General features: G+C 41.9%; 1 protein-coding gene across 2 annotated transcripts in view; it reads right to left on the reverse strand.

Annotated features, from left to right (window-relative positions):
- Positions 1-17,081, reverse strand: part of gsk3ba (glycogen synthase kinase 3 beta, genome duplicate a) — a 32,610-nt gene continuing 15,529 nt past the window's right edge. Inside the window, exons 3-11 of one of the 2 annotated variants that reach the window (XM_013914367.1) lie at positions 14,617-14,700; positions 7,310-7,420; positions 5,627-5,757; positions 4,155-4,261; positions 3,846-3,943; positions 3,634-3,741; positions 1,884-2,070; positions 1,379-1,477; positions 1-585 (exon numbers count right to left, since the gene is read on the reverse strand). In XM_013914367.1, coding sequence (XP_013769821.1) covers positions 515-585; positions 1,379-1,477; positions 1,884-2,070; positions 3,634-3,741; positions 3,846-3,943; positions 4,155-4,261; positions 5,627-5,757; positions 7,310-7,420; positions 14,617-14,700 — 996 coding nt within the window. In that variant the 3' untranslated portion in view covers positions 1-514. The remainder of the gene's footprint in view (positions 586-1,378; positions 1,478-1,883; positions 2,071-3,633; positions 3,742-3,845; positions 3,944-4,154; positions 4,262-5,626; positions 5,758-7,309; positions 7,421-14,616; positions 14,701-17,081) is intronic. The other variant, XM_005747197.2, reaches the window with a different exon arrangement.

Here is a 17,081-nt window from a genome sequence, read left to right on the forward strand (position 1 = left end):
TTTTTTTTCGAGGAGGAGGGGTTGGCCAGGGGACGGAGGGGTCAGAGGTCAAAGGATGCAGAAAAATGGAACAATGGAGAGGGAGGCCAGATAGAGACAGGGCAAAAAAAGGGGGAGAGCTCAGGACTTTTCTACAGATTGTCCTCTTAGCAGGCTAGCATTGTGTATACGTGTACAGTGTACTTTTTAAATCAACAGTACAGTCGATAACATCTTCGGCCCTGCGCTTCACTTCCCTGTCGAGAGGGCACGGAGAGGCATCTTTGACGGAGGATGGAGAAGAGTTCAAACAGCTTTATGTTGAGGCCGGGTTTGGGGGTAAGAGAGGCAGACTGGGGATGCTAGGTTTGTGGTCAGTTAGCTGTCGAACCCGGCCTGCTTCAGCATCGCTCCGCTGCTGCCGGGGAAGAGGAGCAGGGCAGAGCTGAGCTGAGCAGAGCTCACCCCCTGGCCAGGGCAATGGAGAGGCTGAGGGCTGGGGCTGAGACCGGGGCGGGGCAGGTGCTCTGTGGGCTCAGGAGGTGGAGTTGGAAGCTGAGGCAGAGGCGGTGGTGGTGGTGGGACCTCGCTCTGTGCTGCTGCCATCTATGAACAGGAAGAGGAAGTGCTCAGTTGAACAGCTGGTTTAGAGATAAAGGTAGAAAAAGAGTTACAGAGACACAATGAGAGCGAAGGATACAAATCTGTGTATACAAACTACACTGAACAATATAAGCAGCAAATGTGAATCGATAATGCTACGCAGGTTAAACATAAGCATACATGAGAAGAAAGGAATTTTAAATTCTGGAAAAACACACAATTTAAAAACAATTAGAAACCCCATAGATTGATGGAAAAAACACTAAACTTTTTTTTTAGCAGTTCTTTGAAGTGGAAACGCAATAATTAATGAATGTGAAGTAAGCTAAGCATGTCACATGACTGGGAGTGAGTTTGGGCCTATGGTGTCGGGCAAAAGCCGCTGCTGTAATAGAGCACAGTGCGAAGAATTTATAGCAAAAAACAAAGCAAGGGTGTCACAATTTTTATAAAAAACTCAATTATCTTGTTTTATTAATAATTAAAAGCCAAACTCACAGCTGAAAACACCTAACACACTGCCAAACTGAGGTGGCATGTTAAGTAAAGTCAACCCTTCGACGAAAACAGCATGTGTTGTTGTTTGCAGCGTTTAGTGCTCGGAGACATGAGTGCAAAACAACTTCTGGCTTAAGTTAAATTGAACTTAAATTGAACTAAAGAGGCTGACCTTTAGGGGATGAAATTGCTTACTGCTAATTTGAAAAACAAAGCCACAACCAGTACTTCAAAGTAATAAATATAGAGCAGCTAACCACATAAAACAAGGGTCTGACGGAGGTAGCGTGGCTCTAACCTGTGGTGGCAGATGCATTGGTTGGGGTAGAGGCGGCAGCCTGGCTGCGGGCGTGGGCAGGGATGAGTATGGAGGCCAAAGAAGGATTACTAGATAGTTCTAAAAGAAGAAGAACACACAATGCATTACCACATTATGCTGTTACAAAGTTACCTGCAGACCAGCGATAACATAAAAGTGGCGTTTTAAGATGTGCTTAGATTTCCTTACGGATAAATGCTACTGTGAATACGAGATAACCGATATGTCCCAGACAAAAAAAAAATATTTAAATGTACTTTATATTCTTCTAAAAAATCTGTTAGATTGGAGTATCTAAATAAAGTAAAGTGAATTATTCAAAACAGAAAAACTTTAAACCCTCAGGGCTTTGGATCCCCCTGAATTTGTTATTTTAATATTCGTGTTTAAACCGTATTTACAATGCAAATGGGACTTTGGGAGAGGTGTTATTTTTTTAAATGAATGGTTTCTCTTCCGAGGAATGCTTTGTGAGTGCGCCTACCCTGGGTAGTGAAGTTGAAGAGCGAGGGCTTCTCTCGCCCGTTGGGCAGTTTGATGCTGGGGTCGCGCAGCTCGTCAAAGAATGAGTGTGCGCATGCCTCTAGGGGTGTCAGGCGGGCCGTGGGCGTGTACTCCAGCAGGCGGGAGCACAAGGCAATGGCCTCCGGAGGCGTACGTGGTCGGAACACCTGAACGTCAATTCGAATCAACAATGAGAACATCACGAGTTTCCAAAGAAAAGAGACATTTCAGTATTTTTAGCACAAATGCATATACAACACACACACACACACACACACACACACACACAGAGCATATGACTGGATGAAAAATGAATCTTTACTAATATCCTATGAAAGCTAATGCACTTTGACCAATGCATTTTTTATGGCGTGCTATGAATGAATCAGTGGAAGCATATGACTGCTGTAGCAGTGAGTAGCAAATGAAATGCAGCTGCAGAGAGCGACCACAGCGAGGCACGTCGGAGGTGAACAGGAGGGCCTGATAGCCCTGCTCCCTCCTGATTGGCTAATTGCTTTTTCAAATAGAAGAGCTGTGCTTAGCTAAGAAAGAGAGACTGTCCTTTAGATTTTAAAACCTGTTTAGTTCTTAAGATGAGTTAAAACAAGCAACGAGGCAACATCGTGATGTTGGGAGGTAGGGTGGCAGTTGATGAAGTAACTGACTGAAGCAGGATAGCACAGGTTTAACATCAGTCCACTCTAAAACATCAGGCAGATCTTATATTTGCTTTGAGCCTGTGCCAAAGCTCTGATGCTGCTGATAATAGGCCCAGACATTGTGCTACAGGTGGTCAAGAACAAAGAAAGTGGTTGTTTTCAGCTCGATGAACCAGTGCGTCATTATCAAACTCCTCCCTGAAGCAAGTCTTGCAACTCGGAAGTCGTGGTTAAATGCTTCAGTTGTTTTGAAGCATCGGGTAAGTCAACTTTCATTTCAGGGTTAACTGCTACTTTAAAACGGCATGTTCTGAATCACCAGTCAGATCCGGTAACAAGTGTTTAAAATGTAGAGTTCTACCAGCGATGGTGTTGCATCCTTCTCCCTTCTTGCTCTTATAAAGTCTGATATTTTGTTCTTTGTTCAAATAATTATTGGGACTGAAAAAACTTAAAAACCAATAAAATATATAAATTTAATATAAAATTCAGGACTGACTTATTCAAAATTGGAGAAATAAAAAAAACCCTTCCTCTCAGTTAAGGATGCCAGTTGTCTGGCTGATGTGATTTGGTCAAGACTCTCACTAAACATTTAAACAAAAGCATCTTTGGCAGCATCAACACCAAGAAATCACACAACTGCACGGCACGTTCGGGAACACTGAGTAGGATTTCAAGGCCTTCATCCATCCCCCCGAGTTTGAAACAGTTGATGCAAAAAAAGTACACGGCGCCTCAGATTCATTGCCTGGTGCTCAATATTTGATTTGCACATCCGCACATTGCTGCTAGCTACCAGTCAGCACATCTGCTCTGAGCACGAGTGCTGCTGATTCCATAATCTCGATCTGAGGGAGATAAGTGTGAGCTGAGTTCAGTAAATTTTCAGTAAATGCAAATTCTTTGCATCTTTTATTTTTTAGAACATTTATGGCATTAACTATTTCACATGCAGGTCTGTTAGATGAAGATGATGATGTTGGATGGTTGCGAAGCATGCAGGCAAAACAGGAATGGCAGAATGCTTTTGCGGTGGATCTTAAAGAAGTAAAAGGGCTCCTGTACCTGTTGACTCACCTTAGTCCATGGATGTGCCTTGATCTGGGGGAATTTGAATTCAGTGTAGTTGGGGTTCATCTCACGGATCTGCTCTCGGGTCGGGGTGCCGAGAACCTGAAACACACGGGTGGAACCATTAGCCCGAGTAATATTACATCCAACTTGAAGCGGTATTTGTTTGGGAATATTGGAATACTCTCGGTTAGTACGGTCATTACCTTGATGATTTCCACCAACTGGTCCACTCCGCTGTCACCAGGGAAGATCGGCTGTCCCAGGAGCAGCTCTGCCAGTACACAGCCGGCTGACCACACATCTAAAGGACAAGGCAGGAGTCCGATTGTAAAAGCAGAAGAGGAGCAATGACGACTTGCTGTAAAGCTTATAAACTCCTTTGAGTGCTGAACCAGAGTAGAAAAGCACTATATAAGAACCAGTCCATTTATCATAAGTAACACACGATCTCATAATTTCCTGATGAATGTGCATGTGTCAGGCAGCGAGAGTTGTTGCTCGAGTTAGCCTACCTATGCTGGAAGTGTAGTCAGTGGCACCAAAGATCAGCTCAGGGGCTCGATAGTAGCGAGAGCAGATGTAGGACACGTTAGGCTCTCCACGGACCAGCTGCTTAGCGCTGCACACAAAATCATAGCAAATAATCATCATCACCACCATCTGCATACTTCAAAAAAAGGGAAAAAATGAACCTGAAGAAACACCCAGTACTGAGGATTTACACGTGTGATAAAACCTCAGTGGACTTCATATCCAATCAAACACACAGCTAAAAGGAAGATTTCTACATTTCTGCTACAAATATAATCAACATTTATGCTAACGAATGAAAAGTAAATAAATCATCTGTTTTCGACAACGCACGCTGATCTCAGTTTGACTTTTGCACACTTTCCAGAGCCTGTATAATGCGCCTGAAAACAGCTCCCACATTATTATGTTGCTGGATTTAGGCGTTGCATTCTCCATGGCATTGTTTTGATACGTTTAAGCAACATTTATTACGACATTTTCACTCCAGAGGTGGTTCACGTTTTTCCACTAACAAACTGAACAAATTGGACAGTTAGTTGAAAGTCTTCTACAGCACATCCCAAAGCTTCTCAGTGGAGATACAGTCTGGACTCTGTGTGAAAATGATGTCTCGTGCTCTCTCAACTACTCTTTTCACAATTTAAACCCAGTGAATCCTGACATTGTCATCTTGAAATGTGCCCGTTCCGCTGTCCTCATGTTTGGGCAGATAATGTTGCTGAACCTAGACCTGAGACACTGAAGCAACCCCAGATCATAACACTGCTTCCACAGGCTTGTAGGGCAGGTACAGGTATGATGACAATGATGGTGGCTGCATCACTTTTATCTACCTCTCTTCAGGGTACAGTGTGCTCATCTCCCAGGAACAGAGTAAACCTAGACTCATGGCACCACGTGACTTTAACTATGGCCTCACCCATTTTCTCAGTTCAACCAGGCAGCCACACAGTGTGCATCAGCTTAAGGGTGAAACTCTTCAAAAGGAAGAGAGTAACATTTGGGGAAACAGACTGACTAGGTATGTTTAGAGCTGGAGACTGATTTCATTCTCATGCTCATAAATATAAAGTCATATGAGAAGAGATGTAAACAGGGGTCAGTCTCGTTTGCTTAATTCCAACATGATCTGGTGTAAGAATGATGTACAGCAGTGTTACAGGGCCTTTTTCTTGGTTGTGCATAGTTACAGTGTGTGATTTGCTGTCTTCAGGACACTGCTAAATACTGAGGATGAGCAGCAATGTTACTTAGAAGCCTTCTGAAACCTTCACACAGATCCAGAAGACCCATTCCTTTATTTCCACTGTCCATGCTAAGCCAAGCTAACTGGTTGCTGGCGCTCACTTTTTATGTTATCGAACATCACAGCGGTACCAATGTGAACATCTTTTGTAAATGCCAAGAAAAGAAAAAACTCAGATCAGTGTAAAACATGACTGTCCCTCACCTGCCAAAGTCACAGAGCTTGAGAACAGCCGTCTCTGGATCCAGCAGCAGATTCTGGGGTTTGATGTCCCGATGGCAGATACCAAACGAGTGAATGTAGGCCAGGCTCCTGAAGAGCTGGTACATATACAACTACACAGGAAAACACACACAAATACACACACAGAGGTTAGAGAAACAGCAAACTTCCATTACAGCACTAAAATATAGAAACTCTGGGCTGTATTTCAGCTCCAGAGAATGAGTTTTACAGCAAATGTTTAGACTCCAGTTTCACACACTGTTTCTTTTAACTCCTAAACATTGTCACTCAGCTTTTGTAGAGATAAAATTAAGTATATGAAGTGTTTTTATAGACACACACGTTTTAAAACTAAAGCAAATTTTTAAATCCAAACTCATTTCTTGTTTCAAATTTGCCGCCTCAGGTCAATCTAATCTTACAAATAAGATCAAAAAATGTTTTACTTGTTAACACAGTGAACTAGTTGTTTAATCCTAATTAATATTACAATGGTGGATTTACTTTCAAAGAGAACTGAGCAGAGAATTTGCTCAGTGGAACAGCAGGTGTAGTAACCAGTAGGTGTGTTTTATTTTTAATTGCTTCACTGATACAGAAAAGTCCTTCAGATGGAGGTTTTTTTGTGCCTCTGCTAATTATTCCCAATTTGTTTCGCACATCTGTCATCTAAGTAAGTCCTAAAAAGTAGCATCTCATGTGTGCACACACGATGCAAACCAACAAAGCAGTAAAGTTTCACATTGTGTAAAAGAAACCTGAAGACAGAGATTGTTTCTGAGATTTTTTATGATTTTTAGCTAAATCTAAGATCTGTACAAAACACAACGTTAAAAAGTTAGTAAAAGTCGTCTACGGGCAAAAATAGATGGGATATGCAAGGACAAAAATTTTCATTTGTTGAGCTGTTTATATTTAGTGTTTAGCAGTGAAGCTCTCAAAATATGATAAATTAGCTTTTATCAAAAACGAGCTGATAACACAGCTCAGTGAAATCTGGATCTTATGGTGCTGGATGAAAACTGAGCCCCATAATCAACTAGAAGAGTTAAGCCACATTTTATACCAACACAGCTGTTTAATAAAAAAATGTTTTGATTTGATAATATTCTTTCTGTAGAAAAAAGAAAAATACGTACTTTAAGAAATGTGAAGATAAAGGACACATAGTGGGGTAGTGTGGTTAAAGTGGACCTACAAGCAGTGTGTCCCATATTAAAAGTATAACAATTCTCAAAGCCCAAATTTATCACGACTGATTCACACACAAAAAGCCCACACCCCATTTTACTGATATATCTACAGTCTTTATACTTGCAGCTTTCACCAGACTAACTCAGATTTAACTAAGTTGCTGTAACTACCGGTAAGAATTACCAGAGATATTCGATTAACTATTATGTATTTCAGAATTGTTACATGGTCATCTCATAACCTTCTGTTTACAAAGAGATACCAATCAGAAGTAAGCAGGATTAAAGGAAGGCTTGCTAAAGCGAACTGTTTCAGTCAGTGGATAAACCAAGGAGCTCCACCAATGAGGATTGTTTTGAAAGTTACTATAGTAGACTCCAAGAATAAAAAATATGAGATTGGAAACATGTCCGTCAAGTTCACTTTAAACTGTGTTTTTCAGCCTTGTTAAACAGACAGAGCTTTTACCTTCACATAAACCATAGGCAGAGTCTGTTTGGCTCGGCTGTAGTGTCTGGCCACTCTGTAGACGGTCTCAGGCACGTAATCCAGAACCAAATTCAGATACACTTCATCTTTCTGTCGGTGAGAAGCAACAATAGAAAAGAAAAAAACATGGTTACACTGACAGAAATCATGTAAACTGTATAGAAAAGACACTTGTAATCTAAACATGTTAAGAAAAACAACACAATCTTGGAAAATGCATGAATTTAACTCAAAACTTGTGATCTAAATATGTATCCCCATCCTATTACCCTGTCTCTCTCCTCTTAGCTGTGGTGCATCTTTTCCTAAGAAAGAAGCCGTATTCATGCTGATGTAATTGATGCTTTCTTGCAGCCTAACTGGGAATCCATTGTATCTCTCCCTGTGGGCAGGAAGCACACAACCGTGCGTCATAACGGCCGTTGCCCCGACAGTGGCCGCAGACAGTGATATCATTTCCTTGTTTCCTGGTTGGACGAGACCAGTGCTGGAGGGCGGGGTTGTGTACATTGAACTCTGGAGCGCACTGACCATGAAAGGATGCTGTATCTGGGGGGTTCTCCACCCAATTATTCTTAGACTTCCCATTTCCTTTAAATATGGCCAGAATGAGCCCAAAGTAAGCCATTAGAGTGTCTTGAGGAACTCAAGCTTGGGAGGCTGTAAATCGTATAAGGCTAAAATGCCAGAGTTAAGAAATACTTTAAAAATTCAGGAGGAAGGTTACTCACAAACGCATACGTGACGCATTGACAACTAGCCTGCTCAGGCTCTGATTGCATGCTAGGAGGAACAGCAGAGGCCTCTGCATAAAACACTATGCCCATGTTGAGGGTGATGTGAATAAATCAGCACTGAGTGATCAGTGGTGTTTTTTGGAAAATGTCCATCATCGGAAGAAGTGTCTTCTTCTAAGCATTTAATGCTAACAATAAAACCAGTAACAGAATACCAGTAGTAGTAACAATGTAACAAACTGAGCACTTTTCTAGAAGACAAACCTGGAATTTATATATTTTTCATGCATTCTCTACAAAATATTAGCACAACCACAGTCCTGCTGTCTCTCTTAATACTTTGACTTCCCTCCCAACTGCATAAATCATTCAACAGCCACTTAATCACAAATTGTGGTCTTATGAAAAATGCCCAAACCACTGGACAGAGCAAATTTGATCTAATATTGCTCAAACTAGAGCAAGCTGAGCTTTAGTGGAGGGGACTTTTCTCACCAGGGTATTGGTACACATTTGATGCTCTAGTAAGTATTCATAGCACCAAAATGGTGAGGCGGGACTAACCCAAAATAAACTACACAGGCCATGTTGTAGTGAAGAAACATGGCAGCCATGCAACACTGCGGGCCACTGATGTGTTTTAAATACAGCTGAGGTATATGAAGCAGAGCGAGAAGCTAAACCTGGCCATCGCTTTATTGATGGTGTTGCTTTTCTTTCAAGGGATTTGCTGATGCAGTCTTTAATCTTTGCAACACAACCGACTCGCCTTCAAAATATAAGTTGTGTGCGTTCACTGTTTATCACTGGCAGAAGGCTCCTTCACTCGTTTCAAACATAAATGTAAGATAAAGTGTAAATGGACTTCACATGGGTGTGTCTTCTGTGTAGGCGCATGTAATACTGTGATAAACTGCATTTTTGATAACAGCGGCCCATCGCCCACACTGTAACTGCATCTGCAAAGCTATATACCTCATGTGTTCCCTCATCATGACATCTTTGAGAGGATCAGTGGGCGGTGAGCGCATACTGCTACATGTAATCATGTAGCACTGACTGGTATTGAACAGTATCTGCACAGACACCCATGAGACATCCCTCTTTGAGTAAAATAAATAAATAAATAAATCTGAGCTTTTAAATTACACTTTAATTAAATTATTCCTTGCTTTCTTCTCTCCCTCCTATCTAGTCTGGGACTGAGTGTCTGGATTCCTTTTGCCTCCTTTTCCCCATCTGTTAGCAACGCTGCCCAACATGCAGCTTAGGCGCTGGCTCCCTGCAGGTCTGCAAAGCAAAATGAGTGAGCTGGGCCTGTGAAGAGCCTCCAGACAGACTGTGCGGTACACTTCTGTCAGCTCAGTGTCCTGCTTTGTCCTGACAGCTCTCTCCTGTTCACACTCAGATGACTGGACACATACACAGACAGCGAGCGAAGTACAGGGCCTTGACTCCTGGAAGACAGATGGACAGGCACGCACAGGGTTTCCGATACTGGTGAGTATAGCTTCATTTACAAACTGATCCATCACCGGCATCGCGTTCACTCCTTAGCACGCGATCTCTGCGTGCCTTTCTCTTCTACCAATCATAGCACACAGCCATCCCTCGTTCACCAGCAAAACTCCCATTGATAAGAATTGTGACGTCTGGAGAGCCCATTACACCTCCTTCTGGTGCCACTAAAGCTATATTTAGCCTAGCAACAGTGATGACTCACTTCCTGCCTCACTACAAAGCCACTTCCTTGGCTTGTTCCCGGAGGTTAGCCAGGCAGGATCCGATTGGCTCCTTGTTCACTCCCAGCTAAGCAACCCAGCCTTTAATTTGGTGAGAAAACCTGGCTACGCTATCTGTCAGTAAGCTTAGCAGTCTTCAGTATGTAATGCACAGTTTGCATGTCAGTCTTCACAAGCAAAGCTTTTATTAGCATGTGTGTTTGCGCTTCTGTGTTGACATTATGAAGCATATTTAAATGCATATTATGGGAGGAAATTACACAACTGTGAGCGCAAATGAGTCTGTGAAATCAAGGAAGGCAGACAGCGGCACAGACGGAGCTCGAGCAAGATGTGAGGGACGTTAACTGAGTCCTTATTTTGGCCCACGCTAATGAAGACTGCAACATGGCACTACGAATCTAAGAATAAGTCTTTAATATGTGCAGGAGCAATGCCAGATATGTCAGCCACAGCCATAAACTCTCACCTGTTTCTCACTGGCTCCTGGGAAATCCAGTGGCAGCTCTACCAGATTCATTATCTAGATTCAACCACAGTGTCTCTATTAAAATCTGGAATCACTGATTTAATAGCTCAAAAAAGCCAGAAAGAAGCAGAAAGCTACACTGGTATGTTATCAACAGCCGGATCAACCAGTCAGGAGGACCGGGGGCAGAAGAGGTGCCCCTGGGCCTATTCGTTTTGATGTTTACACAACCATCCTTCAGCTGCACTCATAAATAGCCACACAGGCTCATTGTCAACCCATCAGTTCATAAGTTCAGTGCACTTCATTTAAAAATATGCACCATCCAAGCGCAACATAATCTAACATAATAAATAACTGAAAACTTGATGTAGATTTATTTCTCATACAGAAAATACACATTTTTTATTTTGTCTTTTAAAAATCAGTTGTTAAAAGTCCTTTAAAGGCACCAGCAACAAATACCACAAAAAACCAGAGCAGTTCCCTTTTCCTTTCCAGCTAATTCACCAAGCACGCAAGGTTGTTGAGTCATTCACGTCACTTAAATCTGTTTGTGACGTGCACGTCTTTCTGCTTATCAGACAGCATCTGAAAGCGTCTGCTTCATATCTGAAGTAACTCGTTGCAGTATTAATGGAGCGGCACGCACTAGACTGTGGTTTCTCTTGTCGCCAGTTTCTGAGCCCACAAAAAAAGAAAAAGGAAAGACTGATGTGAGGAATGCCCTCAACAAGAATCACAAGAAGAAGAATGTATGCCTCCAACAACTAGTCAGGGTTACATTCTTAATCACCCAGACTGATTATAAATGTGGAGAAGAAATAGTGGACACCAAAGATTAGGGCCTCCAATTCAGTATCATTCAGTATAACAGATTAACAAAACTCAGTGGGAGCAATAAATATGATTTGGGTTTTTGACAAAACAATAACAGGGGGTGAAATTTAGTTTTAGGCTTTGTGTGTGCTGGAGTCGTTCCTCTGAGTTTATTATATATCTGCAACATCACAGAGCAGCAGGATTCATCATCAGCATCACTTATGCACGTAGCACAATAGCTTTATACGTACAATATATTTTCCCCAACGTGGAAACGTTTTTCCGACATAAATCAAAATCTAATAGGATGTGACACAGCGTACTTTGATTTGCTCACTTTGTAAGCTGCAGTATAAAAAAAGATGTATTAACTAAAGTACAGATGAGTTCCATGTTAACAAAACTCATCATCGTTACACATCCCTCCTGAATCCTGTCTGAATCACATAATGATGTCAGTTTTAAGACACTGTTGAAGTCAGGAAAGTCACAATGCCCACGTTAGAAAAGTGCATCTGTTGCACATCGTTAAATTAACTGGACATGATCAAAGTGATTTCCAACACTAATGTAAGACATTAACCAAAGTCACAGCTCTATCATTAAGTTACCATTTCTTTACACCATTGTAATGTACAAGTCTATTCTTATGTTTAATTGGGGGCATAACTGGGGGCTCGTCCGGGATTTGAACCCAGGACCTCTCGCACCCCAAGCGAGAATCATACGCCTAGACCAAATTGTATGCATTTCATAGTCCTCAATAAACTCCTACACTTTTTAGAGTTACACCTTTTCAACTGCTTATTAATGCAAATATCTAATCAGTCAATGATATGGCACCAACTTAAACTGAGTATCAGAATGGGGAGAACACTGATTAAAGTGTCTTTCAATGTGGCGTTGTTGTTGGTGCCAGACAGGCTGAGTTTTTCAGAAACTGCTGATCTCCTGGGATATTCCCGCACAGCCATCTCTAGGGTTTATAGAATATGGTCTGAAAAAAAGAGAAAAAAAAAAAAAGAGAATATTCTGTGAGCGGCAGTTCTCTGGGCGAAAATATCCTGATCCTCGCCAGAGGAGAATGGCCAGACTTCTTCGAGTTCATAGGAAGGCAACAGTAACTCAAATAACAAAAGCAGAAGAGCGTCTCTGAATGCACAACACATTAAATCTGGAAGGAAATGGGCTACAGCAGCAAAAGAGCACGCTGGGAGCTGCTCGTGTCAGCTGAGAACAGAAAACTAAAGCTACAGCTGACAAAGGCTCAACAAAACTGGACAACAGAAGATTGGGGGAAAAATACCGGATGGTCTAAGATTCCTCACTTTCTGTTGAGAGGTCTCAGTGGATTCTTCTGTGGATCCATCCTGCTTGCTATCAGTGGTTTTGGCTTGATGATGGTGTAAAGATGAGGGTTTTTTTTTCTTGGCACACTTTGGGCCCCTTAGTACCAGCTGAGCATTGTTAAAACACCACAGCATGTCAACATGGACCAAAGTCAATGAGGAATGTTTCGAATGTTTCAAGTGGCTTATTTATTCTAAGACACAGAGAATTAGGGTAGTTCTGAAGACCAAAGGTGGTCCTAGTGCTAGATGTGCCAGTGGAAGTTGCAAGTGAGAGTGCAAGTTAATTTTAATGCAGATTCGTCACCTATGAACAATTAATTAGCTGGTTTTTGAACTCTGCCTCTCATATTTCTAATCACCGTTCAGTCAGTAACCTGAAAATGAACTGAACTTTGTCTTCAAGTCTGTTACAACACAAAAAAAACCTGTAGTGTCAATCTGCTGCCAAGAATGTTATCTTAATTTTTTTCATGTTACTGAAAGCAATCAGTGTGTAAATATATGTGATTTTAAGAAGAAATGCAGCACAGGGCAGCTACATGTCAGCAGAGTACGTTCCATGCACCCTCTGAGCGTTTTCATAGTTAAAAGTCAAGCGACTATTTGCTTCCCTGCCTACGCTGTTTGGACCGGTGGCCTTCTGTTTAAACACAGCATTATACAAGTGGTTAAAGGGTAAAAGCAAAAGCACACTGTGTGCATCAGGCACGCCACATGCCAGCACTTATATAAGACTACCTGTGCACACACTGACAGCTACTGTAGCAACAGTCCCTGCCTGTCTCACAGCTGCACCCAACATGAACCCTCATTTCAGGACACCAGTGGCACCTACACACCTGACCTCTTCTCATGTCATCTCTTTGTCTATGTCTTTTTTCTTCCCGTACTTATTTTAAACCCATCTGCCATCAATCCATCAACATGCCTGAAACTCTCCATCCCTTTCACATTGCCTTTTGGCTACTTCACTACCTCTCAGCAGCTCTATGGGTGGTAAAATCCCATACCAAAAACATGGTGCCGGTCTCCATAATTAGACATGGTGAGGAGAGGGCGAAGAGAAGGGGTGGTGGGGGGGACTTATACAAGAAAGTGATGTAAAGGTGGATGCAATGGTACAGTCACATGAAACTTGTGCAATATAAAAAAAAAAGGTTGGCAGCGTGTAAGGTGATTTGTGTAACATGTCGCCTCGGGCGTTGTGTCAGTATACCAAGAATTAGAGGTGATTCCCAGAGGTCAGTGGGTGTGTGACGAGAGCCTGGGACAGGCTTGGAGCTTGCACGGTGCGGAAGGGAGAGCTCGAGTGGATCTATAATTAGCCGATGCCCTCTGACCATCTCACCGTCCACTCCCCTCCCTTCAAACCTTAACAGCTTTCCTTGGTGTCGCTAGGTGAGCAACAGGAAAGCATTCCTAACTGCCGTGTCATGGGTATAGTCCCGACAGCATGTGAGCCAAGTCCACGTGGTTCTATATTTGACACACAGACCTTTGCCCGTTGTAAGCTAGCTGAATGACATAGCACAGCCGTGTAGTCTCCAAGGGACCTCTGATGTTCGGCGAAGACCGACAGCAGGGCACAGAGAGGGACTTTCCAGGCAAGATATGTACTATTGTATTTATTACAGCTAAGCTGGCCAGGAGAAAACATTAAAAAATAAAAAAATAAAAACAGGAAAACAACAGATTCCAAAATACAACAAAATGACCTGTGAATGGGACTCAGTGAAATAAGCTATGAGTCCAGTCCCTTTAAACACAGAACAAGTTGATTGAGCTAGAAAATGCTCAACTGCTTCTGAAAGTACAGCGTCCACAGAGCACATTTAGTGTATACTCTGTAGAAGAGGCTGGTGTTATGCTACTGCAATCAGAGTCAATAAATTGAATTTTAGATCTTCTTTTATTTTGTTTAGAAGACCCCAAGATACCTTAAAAAGGCCCATAAAAGAGGAATCTAAGCAAGGCTCGTCCTTGAATACGCTTCCTCAGCCACAAGCTGCGATACTTTTCCAAGGATGGAAAAAATAGATTATGCTGAACAGTCAATTTAAACAGATGGCTGTTAATATTTTTTCCTGTATATTTGTGCAGAATTAAATATGCATCCTCCCACGGTCAGATGAAGAATTAGAAGAAGCACACCGAGCCGACTCACCTTGTCTCCACTGGAATAGAAGAAGTAGCGCAGGCGGACTATGTTGCAGTGGTCCAGTTTCCTCATGATCTGCAGCTCACGATTCTGAACAAAAGAAGAAAACAAAACAGAAAAAGCGTGAGAGATACTTCATGTTTATGCTTCAGACAGCTTTCATAACACAGTTGGTCTAAAGAGGGTCAGGAGATCATGAAAGCTTTCCACTGAACCTTTAGCACACTGTGGAGAGTTCCTTTTGAGCTTTTTTTAACCAACTAGATGTCAGAAGCGTTACGTGTCAGCCTCAGTGGGTTCAACAGCAACGAGTGCAGTTTGGACAAGGCAAACGTTTAACATAAACCATCAACCTTATATTGCTTATGACTGTCTTATGACAGAAAACGCATTCCGTTAGTCAACTGGTTTCACAATAAAATCATTGTGGCAGGTCAGTGTGTTACCAAGACAAACACTTCCACAGGGAGGGGTAGAAAGCAAACAAAAAAAAGGTTGCATGCCATCCATTCCCATTTAAAGCACCAGCACCTACAGAAAATGGCCCCAGAAAAAGAGTTGTCCAAAAAAAAAAAAAAAAGATGTTCAGAAGGGTTCGAGTAAAGCTCTGGGCCCTGTAGTCAGACAATCCAGAGGCAGAGAAAAAATGTCAGACCACTCCATCTGTATTCATATACAGTGTTTCCATACATAAAAAGGTTGGGCGTATGGATTTTCTCAAAGGTTGGGCAGGAATTCAAGCATTACAAAAAGCTTTAACAGCTCCATTATAGTCCACATTTGCTCCCATTCTCCATTTTCCTTCCTCCTCTTTTCCACAGTGCTCGGTGTTGACTAAAGTGCTTGTGTAACATTGTGTGGCCCCGGTGTCGAGAAAGAAATGGAGGGTAACAAGCATATGGAGAACTAACACAGAGATCAGAGAAGAAAGCTCAGTACAGGGACAAAGTGGAAAAGAAACGCACCATCAGTGTGCAGCAGTGAAGTGGACTCCTTACGTAATATTCTGACTTTTGGTTAGAAGTCCTGCAATTTGAATGAGTACATTTTAATATTTTCAATTAGAAACGTATTAGAGCAGCATATTCTATAGCTGTGATGTGGGTTTTCAGTGAAGCTGTCCACTTGTAGATGTACAAAAGAACTGCCGCCCACATTTACTTTCTTTTTTGTATTTGATGAAGGCTAGCAGCTTCTGGGAAAAATATGATTACATTCAGAAACCAAGCGCTGTGACTTTGGTGACATAAAGATGGCAAATATAGCCACAATGATCAGTATGCAGCATGCTTTTAATGGAAAAAAAAATCAGATGTACATTTCCACTCAAAGAAACTCAGCAGCTTCCTGTCTAATTCCCCTGTAACCAGACTGGTTACAGAGTTAATTCACAGACAAAGTTATTAAGGAAGCACAGAATTGCATGACTGTCCAGCTGACTAACAAGCTACCAGACCAAGTGTCAACCACTCAACATCATGTCTGAACTTGTCTAAAGACAGGTTTCACGATTGGCTTAGAAGCCACGCAAATCATCTTTGTGTTGTTTAAATTGGATGCACATGTGATGGCAAAAGAAACTACTTTGTGAGCTTTGGACTTTAAACAGAGAGTGATCAATTGAAACTACGAAGTTAAGAGACTGTTGTGCTTTTAAGCAACTTATCCATCCACAAATTGTCTAGTATCATTGCGAGTAAAAACACATTATGTAGGAATACACAACTACTTATTGAAGGTTCTTCTCTTTGCTCTTCTGTAATAAAGAGGCTTAACATAAGTGCTACTATTTAGTATATAACACAGCAGCTAGAGATTTAATCTTCCTCTTTGACTAATCTAATGATTAACTAAAATTTATAGTATTATTTAACAGCGGCTTTGATAACTGTTTAACTCCTTAAGTCCAAGTCAAGACGATCATTACAAAAGCCGCTAAAAGCCTCCCGACTGGCATCAACTGGTTTTGCAGCTCAGTGTAAGATAGCAGAATGGGTAAGTTTGTTCATTATATGCAACAACACACAAAAAAATGCCAATTCCTCAAACCAAAAGATTTTAAGCTCATAGTTTTGCCTGTAAATCAGTGGTTTTCGTAAAAAGAAATATGGATAAACGTGGTTGACAAAACACTGCGTGGTTTGAACTGTCTGTCTGAAGCTGTGACTCATGAAAAGTCCCTTACGTGGGTCAGGATGATGCTTGCAGCTGTCCTTGTCTTTATAAGGCTTTAAACCCATGTTAGCAGGGTTAGGTCCTCTCCACCTAAACAACAGCAGCACAACAGAGCATCTGGTAGCTCAATAGCCTCCTGCAGACAACCCCCCAGTCTAATTCACTTAAGCTGATGCAAATCATCCCCACAGTCTTCCCCCTGCTTTTTTACCCTTTACGCAGCCACGACAACCACAAACACACACACACACACACACACAACCCCCCACATCACCGAGTGACATCACTGCACACGG

The sequence above is a fragment of the Pundamilia nyererei genome, unplaced genomic scaffold (assembly GCF_000239375.1).
Source record: "Pundamilia nyererei isolate P.nyererei 1_Seehausen unplaced genomic scaffold, PunNye1.0 scaffold00190, whole genome shotgun sequence".
In the NCBI taxonomy this organism is placed as follows: domain Eukaryota; kingdom Metazoa; phylum Chordata; class Actinopteri; order Cichliformes; family Cichlidae; genus Pundamilia; species Pundamilia nyererei.